The sequence below is a fragment of the Miniopterus schreibersii genome, assembly GCF_964146895.1.
Source record: "Miniopterus schreibersii genome assembly, chromosome: 2".
Classification (NCBI taxonomy): Eukaryota; Metazoa; Chordata; class Mammalia; order Chiroptera; family Miniopteridae; genus Miniopterus; species Miniopterus schreibersii.
The window spans coordinates 52,305,016-52,317,946 of record NC_138102.1 but is presented as its reverse complement, the minus strand read 5'-3'; the positions used below and the strand labels follow the sequence as shown (position 1 = coordinate 52,317,946).

General features: G+C 37.9%; 2 protein-coding genes across 4 annotated transcripts in view; one reads left to right on the top strand and one right to left on the bottom strand.

Annotated features, from left to right (window-relative positions):
* The window catches only part of UCHL3 (ubiquitin C-terminal hydrolase L3), a 47,758-nt gene extending 47,331 nt beyond the window's left edge, over window positions 1–427 (top strand). For all 3 annotated transcript variants that reach the window (XM_081130088.1, XM_081130089.1, XM_081130090.1), the window contains one exon: window positions 214–427. In XM_081130088.1, coding sequence (XP_080986214.1) covers window positions 214–297 — 84 coding nt within the window. In that variant the 3' untranslated portion in view covers window positions 298–427. The remainder of the gene's footprint in view (window positions 1–213) is intronic.
* The window catches only part of TBC1D4 (TBC1 domain family member 4), a 309,453-nt gene that overhangs the window by 265,655 nt on the left and 30,867 nt on the right, over window positions 1–12,931 (bottom strand). The gene's annotated exons all lie outside the window — the stretch shown is intronic.

Sequence of the window (12,931 nt, the reverse complement as noted above, 5' to 3'; positions counted from 1 at the left end):
TTTTAAGAAAGAATACTTGCTGTATCTTATACTTTTGTACTAAGCTAATTAAGCCATAGACTGTTCGTTCTTCTGGTGTGCTTTAAGTTATTCTTCATATGGAAAAAGAAGTGTGCAGTGTAATATTAGTATGAACTAGGAAAATTTGAAACACAGTTTACAAGTAGAACACATGTTTATAAACTGAAAAATTATACATTTTTCCCCCTGTAGGATGCCATAGAAGTTTGCAAGAAGTTTATGGAACGTGACCCTGATGAATTGAGATTCAATGCAATTGCTCTTTCTGCAGCATAGTTTGTCAATGATGGAACCACCAAATGCTGTATTATTTGCAACAAAATTTCAATTTCTGCTGCCATACACTAAAAACTTTTGATATTTTCATTAACTTGACTGATTAAACTTTGTGTGAATTAAACTTTGACTTAATCTGTGTTTTATATTTGTCCCAAAGTAAAGCTGCATTTCTTTTCTCCCCTTTCTTTCTTGTGAAGGATTTACCTTGTTTGATGACTAACAATAGCTTTTTTATTCTCTTTAAAATTTTATGGTAGGTTTTGTATTGGACCACAGACACAATTTCCATCTGCATAGTATGTATATATATCATATCATGTGTAGTAACCTTTAGATTTTGTGGTTAGGGAAGGCTTCTATGAGGAGGTAACTTTGAAGTTGAGCTCTAAATAGTAAAAAGTAGCCAATAATAGTACGGTGGTGGGGAGGAGTAGAGGGAGTTACTAATGCAGAGTCCCTAAAGTGGGAATATGTCACTGTTGTAAGACCAGAAAGAAGATTCATATGATCAGAGTTGAGAAAGTAATGGAGAAAGTAGTAAGAGAGGAGGTCAGAGAAGGAGGGGCTTGGTGATACAGGAAATGGCATTTGTATTTATTAGAGCTGTGATAGTGAACCTTTGGAGGGTTTTAAGCAAGAGAGTGACCTGATTTGATTTATAATTTTAGGAGATCACTGACTATGTGGATACTGTATTGGGGTGGGGTGGGAACAGAGGTAGAGAGACTTGTGAGGAGCCCACTGCATTTGTTTAATGAGGGATGGTAATGGCTAGGTCATAAAAGTACAGTAGTTCCCCTGTCCGGAGTTTTGTTTTCCACGGTTTCAGTTAGCTATGGTCAGACACAGTCTGAAAATATTAAATGGGAAATTCCAAAAATAATAAATTGTGCACCATTATGAGCAGCATGGTGAAAACTCACACTGCCCTGCTCCATCCTGCCTGGGCCCTGAGTCCCTTTTTGTCTATTGTGTCCACTGTGTTTACACTCTGCCAGTTAGTCACTTAGTAGCCGCAGCAGATCCACCGTCATGGTATCTCCATGCTTGTATTCAAAGGGCAAGAGTAGTGATGCTGGCAGTTCAGATATGCCAAAGAGAATCCGTAAAGTGCTTCCTGTAGGGGAAAGGGTATGTGTGTAAAGGCAGAAACGTATGTGTAGGACTTGGTACTATCCACAGTTCCACACAGCCACTGGGATCTTGGAACATATGTCCCATGGGCAAGGGGGAAATATTGTAGTACTAATTTAGATAGAGGTCTGTGAGTGGATTTGAGGTGTGTTTTGAAGAAGAAAGGGCTTCACTTGAGTCTGAAAGGATAGGTGGGAGGCAATGGAAAGATGACAGGGTATTTACAGACCTGGGTCAAAATAGGGTTGTGTGAGGACAATGTCCTGTATCTTTTTTGGGAGAATATTGGTTACACAGGCGTATACATTTATCAAAACTCAATGAATTAATTGCTCATTTAAAATCTGTACCTCACTGTATATACATTTTACCTTAAAAAAAAAAAAGAGCTGAATTGGGTTGCAATCAGTATAGCTTTTAGGAAAAAGACCAGATTGGCCCAGAATGAAGTTCTGATAAAATTGAGTGTAAATGTTTATACAAGATGCACTGAGTTAATCTAGATTCCTGAGGCAGTAACAGGAGGTAAGTGGTATTTTAGGAAAAGTAATAGGGCAGTGGCTTGCAGAATGGATTAGATCTTTGTTATTCAAAGTATGGTTGCATCAGTATTACCAGGGAACTTGTTAGAAATGAAGAATTTCAGACCCCCACCTTAGACCTACTGAATCAGAACCTGCATTTTTAGTAAGGTCCCTGAGTGAGTCATGTACGTATTAAGTTTTGGGACTATAATGAGAGAGGTCACTTTGGAAGAGATTTAAATTTACCACCTTTTTATGGTGAAGAGGCTTGAATGACATGACGACAATAGGGATGAAGAAATAATCTGAAATAATTCAATAAACTATGTAGTTGATCCTTTTGTTATGCCAATTAACCACCTAGTGTTCCATTCTTTTGTTACATTGTTTGCATTTTGTATTCCTATCTATCATGTATTTTATTTTAAATATTTCTAAGCCCTGTTGCCCTGCTAGATTTATCTTACTATATAATTTCTTAATAGGTCCTTAATGGCATCTCACTAAGAATTTATATAGTTCTCAGTGTTTAATATGAAGACTACTTCTAACTTGGCTGACTTAATGGGCAAGAAGAGGTTGAGATTAAGTACCCTTTGAAAACATTGGGTTAAAGTTAATTTGTTTTAAATGCAGATATATTGGGTGGGTGCAATTACAGAACTCAGAGTTTTTTATTACTATTTTTTATTTTATTTTTTTAAAAATCTTTATTGATTTCAGAGAGAGGAAGGGAGAGAGAGAAACATCAATGATGAGAGAGTCATTGGTCGGCTGCCTCCTGCCCGCCCCCGACCGGGGGTGGAGCCCACAGCCCGGGCATGTGCCCCAACCGGGAATCGAGCCTCCATCTCCCAGATCCTGGGTTGATGCACAGCCGCTGAGCCACGCCCGGCTGGGCAGAACTTGAGAGTTTTAAAAAAAATTATTCTACGTATTATATCATTTCTAAACCTTTTATGGAGCAACATTTAGAACTAGCATTCTTTTGCACACACTTTAGGGTGACAGTCCCTTGTGGAATGTGAAACTTGAAAATTTCTTTTGCTTCTCCCTTCTTAGAATTTTAGTCCTTCTTCAACTCCGTTTCCTACAATACTTAGTCACTTTCTTAAAACTTAGCACTTGTAGAAGAGATTAACTTTGTATGGAAACTTGTACAGAGACACTAAGTGATCAAATTGTTGGTCATTTCTGTATATTGCTGTTAATCACATAATGCATTTGGGGAAATGGAACTTAAACGAGAGCTGAAACTTTAAATGTTTTTGCTTGGTGGACTTTTGCAAATTGACTAAACATCACCTTTCACTGGATGTAATGGTTTGCTTTAAATTATTGAAAGAGAGAGAGGAGCATTTATGAACTCCACGATATTTAACCTCTAATATTTTCTGTGTTCATTTGTGATTAAAACCGAAGTTATCTGTATTCTATGGCAAATCAAACTTTAATATGTCTTAAATGGAAACCATCATTAATTCTGTATAAAAAAATATTTAAAGAAATTCAATTTATTTGTGTGCAGTGTTTATTAGGTAAGCTTTATAATTGGGCTGTATATAATATACAACCTGCTTATTTCATTTAATGAAAACATAGTTTAAGAGAGACTTTCAGCCATTAATGTTTGTCTAATAATATATCTTTGAAAACAAAGCATCTATAAGCTTAAGATTCCTTTATTGGTGCTTGTGAGAAAACTGTAGAGGCATAGTGTCATCACTTTTTAACTTTTCTATTTATACAAATGTTATTTCTTTTAGAGAAAGCTTACGTATATGTATGTACATTTATCACATGCAAATATATACAAATATATGGGAGCTAACGTGCATGTATATATGTGTACACTCATGCTCATATACATTCATACTTCGAAAAGGCAAATAACTTTGGTCCAAATTTTCTGTGTATTTAAATCCTTGACTCAAGTTAAAGTAAAACTGATATTGGATGAAGTGGGGGGTCTTCTTCCCCCCTGGATACTGTTGAGAGTGGAATTCTTATGATATCCCAAGAAAGGAATTTTCTGAGACTCACACGGGAGAATGAGTGATTTTTGTGTGGAAGTAAATCCCTGTGTTTCTGAAGTCCCATTTCCCTTAGTCCAGTCACAGATGAAGTATAGCTGGGGTTTCAGTAAAGCTAGAAGCAAAGCCAGTGTCCAGAGTTTCCTTTCCATGTTGGAGCAGGGTCCAGTTCAGCATCAGGCTAGTTGCAGTCTACTGGGGGGGGGGCATGGCTGTGGGCCATGTGGGAGAATGCCAGGAAGCCAAGCATGAGCCATGGACCAAGTGTGCCAAGAGGGACCAAGAGCCCTAGAGAGCAAGCTTTGTTCAGTGGCCATGCCCACTCTGGCCAACCACCTCTGTCCCCAGGTGTGATTGACAGGCAAGTACCTTCCCAATGTCATCCCAACTTGACAGTCCAGAGGCTATCTTTCCTTTGTTGGACCCCTGGGGAGTGTAAAGTTGTAGCTTCTTCGTGAAGCTATCTAAATGGCATGCCTATAATGTATGGCCCTCCCTTTGCTCTTCTGTTATTAATAACTAGTTAATCATGATAGTATCAATACCACTTTAAAAAGTGTGTAATCATTTAAAATGGGTTTTAGAGCTAATTTAGAAGACTTTGTACACACATAAAGTTTAATAATGTTTTTAGCTTATAAGGTTCTGTGGTAAGAACTTAAAATGAAGTCCCTTGTGCTCTCAACAAAATTACAACTAAAAAACAAGTAGAATATACTGATTTTTCAGATCGCAGAAATTAACTTTTATCATTTAGTTTCTTTTGATTTCAAGTTTTTGACCTCTTAAGTGCAAAAACTATTGTGTATAGAAGATCCAGTGTCATGAAGGGCGTTTTGTTTTTTTTTTGGAGCCAATGGTGTCAGTTCATCAGACCAGTCCACCATGCCTCAGTTTCCTGTAATGTTCTTGTTTTGTGTTTCAATAAAAGTTATTCTTAATCTTTCTCTTGACTTCCTTAGGCTGGTGATTCTGAACTTGTCTGTTGCTTCCACCTGCTTCATAGGTGAGAGTCCCAAGTATGACATTTCCACAGTCCACACCTAGATATTCTATGGGAGGTTATGTAGAGAATGGCTATATATTGTGAGCATTACCTTATTGTCTAATTGATAAGGTGGTTGGTAATCTTAGGTTTAGAGGCATTAGATTTACATAACATATACTGAAAGCTATTTTGTAAAAGGGATTATTTAAGATAATTTAAAATGCTCAGAAATATATAATAAAAACTTTTAAATCTATAGGACAGATATGAGTATAAATTGAATACATAAACTAAAAATCCACATGGTCAAGAATGAATCCCAGATGACATGAATGACACATTTGATTCTCTGTGCCTTTTATGAACATAAACAAAGTTGGAATTTAAATTATGTTAAATAGTGTATCCTCTAAGAGTAAAAGGATAAGATCTCTGTGTCCTACACGTGTTCTGTGAGGACAAGATGAAAATAAATTGCTTGAGGCTTTATTTGTATCCTAAACATGAAAGACTTGAAGCACACCTATGCAAGGTTGTAAATTAGACTTTGCTTAAAGAATGCTGTAAAACCTGTCTGATGAAAAGTTGCATTGCCTACTGAGAGTTTAACTACCTGTGACAGACAAGACTGCATTTGAGTTTTCCTTTAGGGCTAATCAGTAGAAAGTTTCTTTTCTTTATTCTGCCCTCAATACTAAATATTTGAATCCAGAAGTTCCTTCTTTCCACTACCAGTACAGAAGTATGCACATTTGGTAATAGTGTACAGAGTTAACGGAGAGTTTACCATTGAGACCCACGCATGACATTTTATAGTCTGGGCATCATTTAAAAGGTGCATTCTTTGATAAATTGATTTGTTTTATAAACAAAATGCAAATGCCTTAAATATTTCTTCATTTTAATATAAAAATAACTTCTTATAGCCATATTCTGGTATGGCTTAATAATCAGGTACATATGAAGTACTCAAGATAAGAGCACCATAGTACTGATTTTATTTTAAGAACTGTAGAAAATATGGCTTAGGGGGAAAACAAAGAAAGAATGTTTACAGCCAACTGCTCTGTTTTACCTATCATTTTATACATCACAATCAAAGGGAAAGACATAAGGGGGGTACAGGGAATTCACTGGTGATAGATTAGGGAGAAAGCAAAGGGTGGTGGTGGTGAAATATCTGGGGTTGGATAAAAAGTAAAATGAATAGACACTTCTTTTACATTTGTGGGTTTAGGAGAGTTTACAGCCAACAATTAACAATAACGAGGGGATTTGTGGTCTCTGCTCTGGTGCTCGGTTATACCCTGAGGAGTCTGCTAAAGAAAGGGAAATTACCCTGACATTCCAAAATTACATTATCCTAGAGGCAAAAGAAAATAGACTCAGTTGAGATAAAGATTGACCTTTGTCAGGGAAGATGCTGGCCCAGAACATGACTACCTGCCTTCACCTGCCTTTTGTTAGAAAGGTTTTTTTAATCCTCACTGAGGATGTTTCTTCCATTGCTTTTCAAAGAGCGTGGAAGGGAGAGGGGGAGGGAGAGAGAGAAACATGGATGTGAGACACATCAATTGGTTGCCTCCTGCACTCACCCCACCCAGGGTCGGGGATCGAGTCTGCGACTGACGTACGTGCCCTTGGCTGGAATTGAACCCAGGACCCTTCAGTCCGCGGGCTGACGCTCTAACCACTGAGCAAAACTGGCCCGGACAGTTAGAAAGTTTTAATTTCAGACCATCCTATGTAGTTACTTTTGGTCTCTTGAGTTTGTAAGGCCTCCATGCAGACCTCCCCTGAGCTTGTCAGGTGTAGTTTGTGGCCCCCTTTTCATCCACAGTATGTCCCTTGCATATCATTTTGATGCCGTGTAATAACCTGGTTATTATTTAACGGGAAAGAAGCAAAGGGAAGACCAGCTAGATGCATGCCCAGTAAGGTCTGAGTGACATGAAAGGGTGCCTACCTGTCTGCCAGTCATACCTGAGAACAAATTGGTGGCCAGGATGGACATGGCCGCTGGCAAAATCTAAATATTTAAACTCCAAACAAAGGAAGTTTGCTGTCTTGGTTTTTGCTTCTCTCTTGTCTCCAAGGTGCTGTGCCCCTGTGACTCCTGTTGCAGGGGCGTGCTCCCCGGCACCCCATGGCACACGGCCGTATTAAACTCCACACATGGCCCTAACATGTGAAATAAGAGTGAATTAAGAGTGAAATTAGCTGGGATGCTGAACCACACCCCGCCGCACCGTGGAGGGGAAGCCCTGGGCCCTGGCGCTGCTGCTGACTCTGCTGAACCCACAGCTGCACCTCTCTCAGGACTGACTTGGGGGCGAGAGGACTTTGGAACCCGAGAAATGTAGCTCCACACCAATAAAATCTTCTTCCACATCCCATCCTCCTGTGTGAATCTTAGAAAATTCATTTTCTGAAGATAGTGCAACAACTTCACTCCCACGAGCAAAAGGGGAGTTTGATTCTCCAGTAACAATTTTACCCCCTAAGTCTGATACAGTGCTTGGCATATCATTGCTTCATGAACAGAGCTCAGACTTTGGTTTTAGACATTGATTGATTTTGGCTATGACTCTGAGTGATCTTTGGCAAGCTATTAACGCCTTAAGTAAAAGTACTCTCTTGCAGCTTTTTTGGTGAGAATTATAAATGTAGTACATAAAAGCCAGCGTGCAAAAATGGTAACTATAATTATCACAATCACTGAAAGAGTGAAATAAGCTGCATTGAACATAATTTCAAAGTTTGTTTCATGAATCATCAGATTCACTGAATTTTCTAAGGAATTTAAATTAGAAAGTGGAGTGAATAGATTCTGTTTCATCTCCATGCACAAGGGAACTGTGCATATTTTTCCTGTAACTCAGAAATGGTTTAACTTTAAAAAAAAATCTCTCAAAATAGCTGAAGTTAGCAGCCATACAATTTAGCAAGGATGACTGGAATTTTCATCTTTCCTGTAATAATACTATACTGAAGCATATTGCTCATTAGGAAAACATGAAGATTTTTATCTGAATCTTTTACTCTTTGGGGCCAAGAATGCTGTTTTTCTTTTTGATTGCCATGTTTATAGAATCTAAATAACTCTGAGCAATTATTTCAACATTTCAAGTTATGATTTCTATTCATGATTTATTATATTATTTCTATTATAGCTACTTGAATTTTGATGAATTTCATTTTGGTGCTAGAGTGGCAAAACAAGGTCAGGTTAGTTCAATATATGATTATGGTATAAAACTATTTTAATTTTTATTACAACTGCTATGAAGAAAATTAGAACATACCATATTTCTACTTGTTAAAAAAAATTTTTTTTATTGATTTGATAGCGAGAGAAACATCAATGAGAGAGAAACATCAATGAGAGAGAAACATCAATCGGCTGCTTCCTGGGCGCCCCCTACTAGGGATCAAGCCTGCAACCTGGCATGTGCCCTGACCTGGAATCCAACTGGCCACCTCTCAGTTCATGGCAGGATGCTCAACTAACTGAGCCACACTGGCCAGCACACAATATTTCTACTTTTTACAGTTGGATTTCCTATGCTGAGAACAGACCCCTGAGTTAAGGAAAGTGGAGGCAACTGATCAGTGTCCATATCAGGGTATGTGTAGGCTGGCTGTATCTTAGGGAGCCAGCAGCATAGAAGGTAATAATTCTTTGAATTATTGCTTTAAAGCAATAATGCATAATGTCTCCATTTGGCTTCCTTTAGGAACATATGCAGATAGAAAAGAGAAGGTAGGTAGGAGGTTAAGAAATAAATAAGATATGATTGAAGTCCATTTTGCAGAGCATGCTCAGGCATATTTAACTCCCATTGAGATAAAATTAAATCCATTTTTCAGAGTATCCTCAGGCATATTTAACCTGAACTTATATTGTCAGTAGCCACAATATTAAAAATATTTAGCCCTCTATTATCAACTTTGTAATCATTAGGACTGTTGATCTCTTGCACTGATAGACTATACCTGGGTGGTGGAAGCTATTGAGAGAGCATAAGGCTACGACTCAACACAAGAAGATAAAAAACCCAGTTAAATGATGGGCAAAGGACCTGAATAGACACTTCTCCAAAGAGGACACACGGATGGCCAAGAGACATATGAGAAAATGCTCAACTTTGCTAATCATCAGAGAGATGCAAATTAGAAGCACAATGAGGTATCACTTCACACCTGTCAGAATGGCACCATCAACAAATCAACAAATGACAAGTGCTGGGAAGGGTGTGGAGAAAAGGGAACTCTAGTGCACTGCTGGTGCAGCTACTGTGGAAAACAGTATGGAGTTTCCTCAAAAAATTAAAAATGGAGCTGCCTTTTGACCCAGCGATCCCACTTCTTGGAAAGTACCTGAAGAAACCCAAAACATTAATCAGAAAGAATATATGCACCCCTATGTTCATTGCAGCTTTATTTACAATAGCCAAGAAATGGAAACAGCCCAAGTGCCCACCAGGAGATGAGTGGAAAAACATTTACACCATGGAATACTACTTGGCCATAAAAAGGAAGAAACTCTTACCATTTGTAACAGCATAGGTAGACCTGGAGATTATGATGCTACATGAAATAAGCCAGTCAGGGAAAGACAAATACCATCTAATCTAACACGGAATCTAATGAACAAAATAAACTGACAAACAAAATAGAACCAGAGTCATGGAACAGATTAACATCTGTCACAGGGGTGAGGGGTGGGGCTGGATGAAAGGTGAAGGGATTAAGCAAAAAAACCCCTGTATATATAACACATAGACACAGACAACTGTGTGGAGAGAGCAGAGGGAAAGGGGAGTGGGGGCAGGTGGAGGTGTGCAAAGGGACTTTGCTTTGGGTGATGGGCCTACAATGCAGTGTGCTGATGGTATTTTGTTAAGTTACACACTTGAAACCTGTATGGTTTTGTGAACCAATGTCACCCCAATAAATTCAATAATAAAATAAAGAGAGCATAAGGTGTATTGTCCTTTGTAAGGTGTTTTCACATACAAGGTGGTGAGGGCAGGCAGAAATGTCTGTCAAGCTGCTCACAGCCAGCTTTAGTTTGGGTCTGTGGGCCTGGTACTAAGTAACTGCTGGGCTTTGCATTGAAAAGCTTTTCCTAATTTCTTGTCTAAATCTTGCGACTGTCTGTAAGAACAACTTTCATAATTCATGTTCCTGCTATAGTCATGCTTTTAAGACTTTAACAATTATAAGCCCAGGGCTCTTTTCAAAGGGATCAGACTAAAAATGGATGCTTATGGCGGGTATCATGTTGATTCATAACCATTCTCCTAACCTGATGTTAGATCTATTCAACAGATATGTCAGTAAATGTAGAGGATACTAATGTCTGATCTGAAAACTTAGTTACACATAAGAAGAGTTTATTTTCTCCCACTGTGTTGGTTGAATATATCAGGATACCAATTAAAAGCAGATCTGGTAGCTATTCTGACAGGTGTGAAGTGATACCTCATTGTGGTTTTAATTCGCATCTCTGATGATTAGCAACGTTGAGCATTTTCTCATATGTCTCTTGACCACCTGTGTGTCCTCTTTGGAGAAGTGTCTATTCAGGTCCTTTGCCCATTTCTTAATTGGGTTGTTTGTCTTCCTCTTGCTGAGTAGTATGAGTTTTTTGTACATTTTGGAAATTAGCCCCTTATCAGATACATCTTTGGCAAGTATGTTCTTCCCATACCATGAGATTCCTTTGTATTTTGAGGATGTTTTCTTTCGCTGTGCAGAAAAGCTTTTTAGTTTGATGTAGTCCCATATGTTTGTTTATTTTTTCCTTTGTTTCTCTTGCCATAGAAGATGTATCAGTGAAAATTCCACTACACGAGATGTCTTTGACTTTACCGCCTATATTTTCTTCCAGGATTTATATGATTTCACAACTTACACTTAAGTCTTTTATCCATTTTGAATTCATTCTTGTGTATGGAGTAAGTTGGTGGTCTAGTTTCATTTTTTTTGCCTGTACCTATCCAATTTTCCCAACACCATTTATTGAAGAGACTGTCTTTACTCCATTTGACATGTGCTGGCGAGGGTGTGGAGAAAGGGGAGCCCTAGTACACTGCTGGTGGGAATGCAGACCAGTGCATCCACCATGGAAAACAGTATGGAGGTTCCTCAAAAAATTAGAAATGGAGCTGCCTTTTGACCCAGTGATCCCACTTCTAGGAATATATCCTAAGAATCCTGAAACACTAATCAGAAAGAATATATGCACCCCTATGTTCATAGCAGCCCAATTTACAATAGCTAAGGTCTGGTAACAGCCCAAGTGCCCATCAGCAGATGAGAGGATAAAAAAGCTGTGGGACATTTACACCATGGAATACTACACAGCTGTAAAAATGAAGGCTCTCTACCTTTTGGGACAGTATGGATGGAACTGGAGAATATTATGCTAAGCAAAATAAGCCAGGCAGAGAAAGACAAATATCACACGATCTCACTTATATGTCCTATATAAAGAACATAAACTGATGAACAAAACAGATTCAATGACATAGAAGCATGGAACAGACTGATGAATCTCAGAGGGAAGGTGGGGATGGGTGGGGAGAGATTAACCAAAGAGTTTATATACATATATACATAACCCCGGGACACAGACATAGTATGGTAAAGGTCTGGGGTGGGGAGTGGATGGGCGTGGAAGGGGTTAATGAGGAAAAAAGGGGACATATGTAATATTTTCAACAATAAGTATAAATTAAAAAAAATAATAGTAAAAAAATAAAAGCAGATCTGAAAACTAATAACTTCTGCTCTTTCAATTTAGCATCCAATATACTTTTTTTTTGGTCATTAGCATTTAATGAATAAAATGCCTCTTTGGCAAATAAAATGCTTGCATAAAATATTACTGTAAAGATTATTTTGTTGTACAAATTAAAATGAAAGATTAATTTTACGTTGCAAATTATTTTGAAAATTGTATGAATTTCTACAAGCCACTAGAAGAGCAAAAATAATCTTAAGTGTCTCTAAAATTTGAATTAAACTTAAAATATTTTTAGCATTTTGTTGAGTATATGTTTGTGTTTGACTTTTTGGGGAGCAGCATTTATGTATCTTTGTATTTTTGCAAACTGAATAAATATTTGCTGTTGCTCAATAAATATTTGTTGATTAGTTAATTTCCATTCCCCGCATGTTAATGTTCTAGCTTTTTCAGTCATGATTTTTTACACAGATATAAATTGGGAGATTAAAAGAAATTCTGGAGGAACTATTCCCATTAAGGTAAAATTTTTCTATAATTCTTAGGCATAACCAAAAAGTCAAAACATTTTAAAATTAAATTGGTAATTTATTTTAAGTGTCAAGTAAAATTCTTCTTTCAAAAGGATGAAAATCTTGGCTATTGAAGTTTTCCAATTTACGTTGTTTTATAAAAACACATTTTATGTTACATGAAAATGAAAATTACTGAAGATCAGACTCTGGTGGAATTAAGAATAAAACTTTGGAAAATGAAGCGATGGGTAGGTAACATTCTTCCTGGCCCGTTCCACCACTAGGAGACTAAAGTCAGTTCGTAACTGCAGATGACACCCCTGTGTCTCCAGGTATTCCTAAATCTTTGACCTTTTGGAGTTACATCTCCTTTAATTTTCGAATAGAATGCTTTGAATGACCATCTCAGACTTCCCCAAATATGTCCAAGGGTTCTCCAGAGTGTACACATCTCCAGCCATCTCTGGTTCAATTGCATGCTTCTGCTGGATTCTCAATTTCTGTTTCCGTCTCTCGTGTGTGCTAGAGGGCGGCCCGTCCCAGGGAGCACTTTGCTTAATGCGGGACATTAACATACCCTCCAACGCACCGCTTAACATAAAGCTCTGTATACAGCTTTCCTGAAGGTCCCCACATTTCAGGAGAGAATTAGAGTATGGCCATGGCCACACTACCGTAAACCT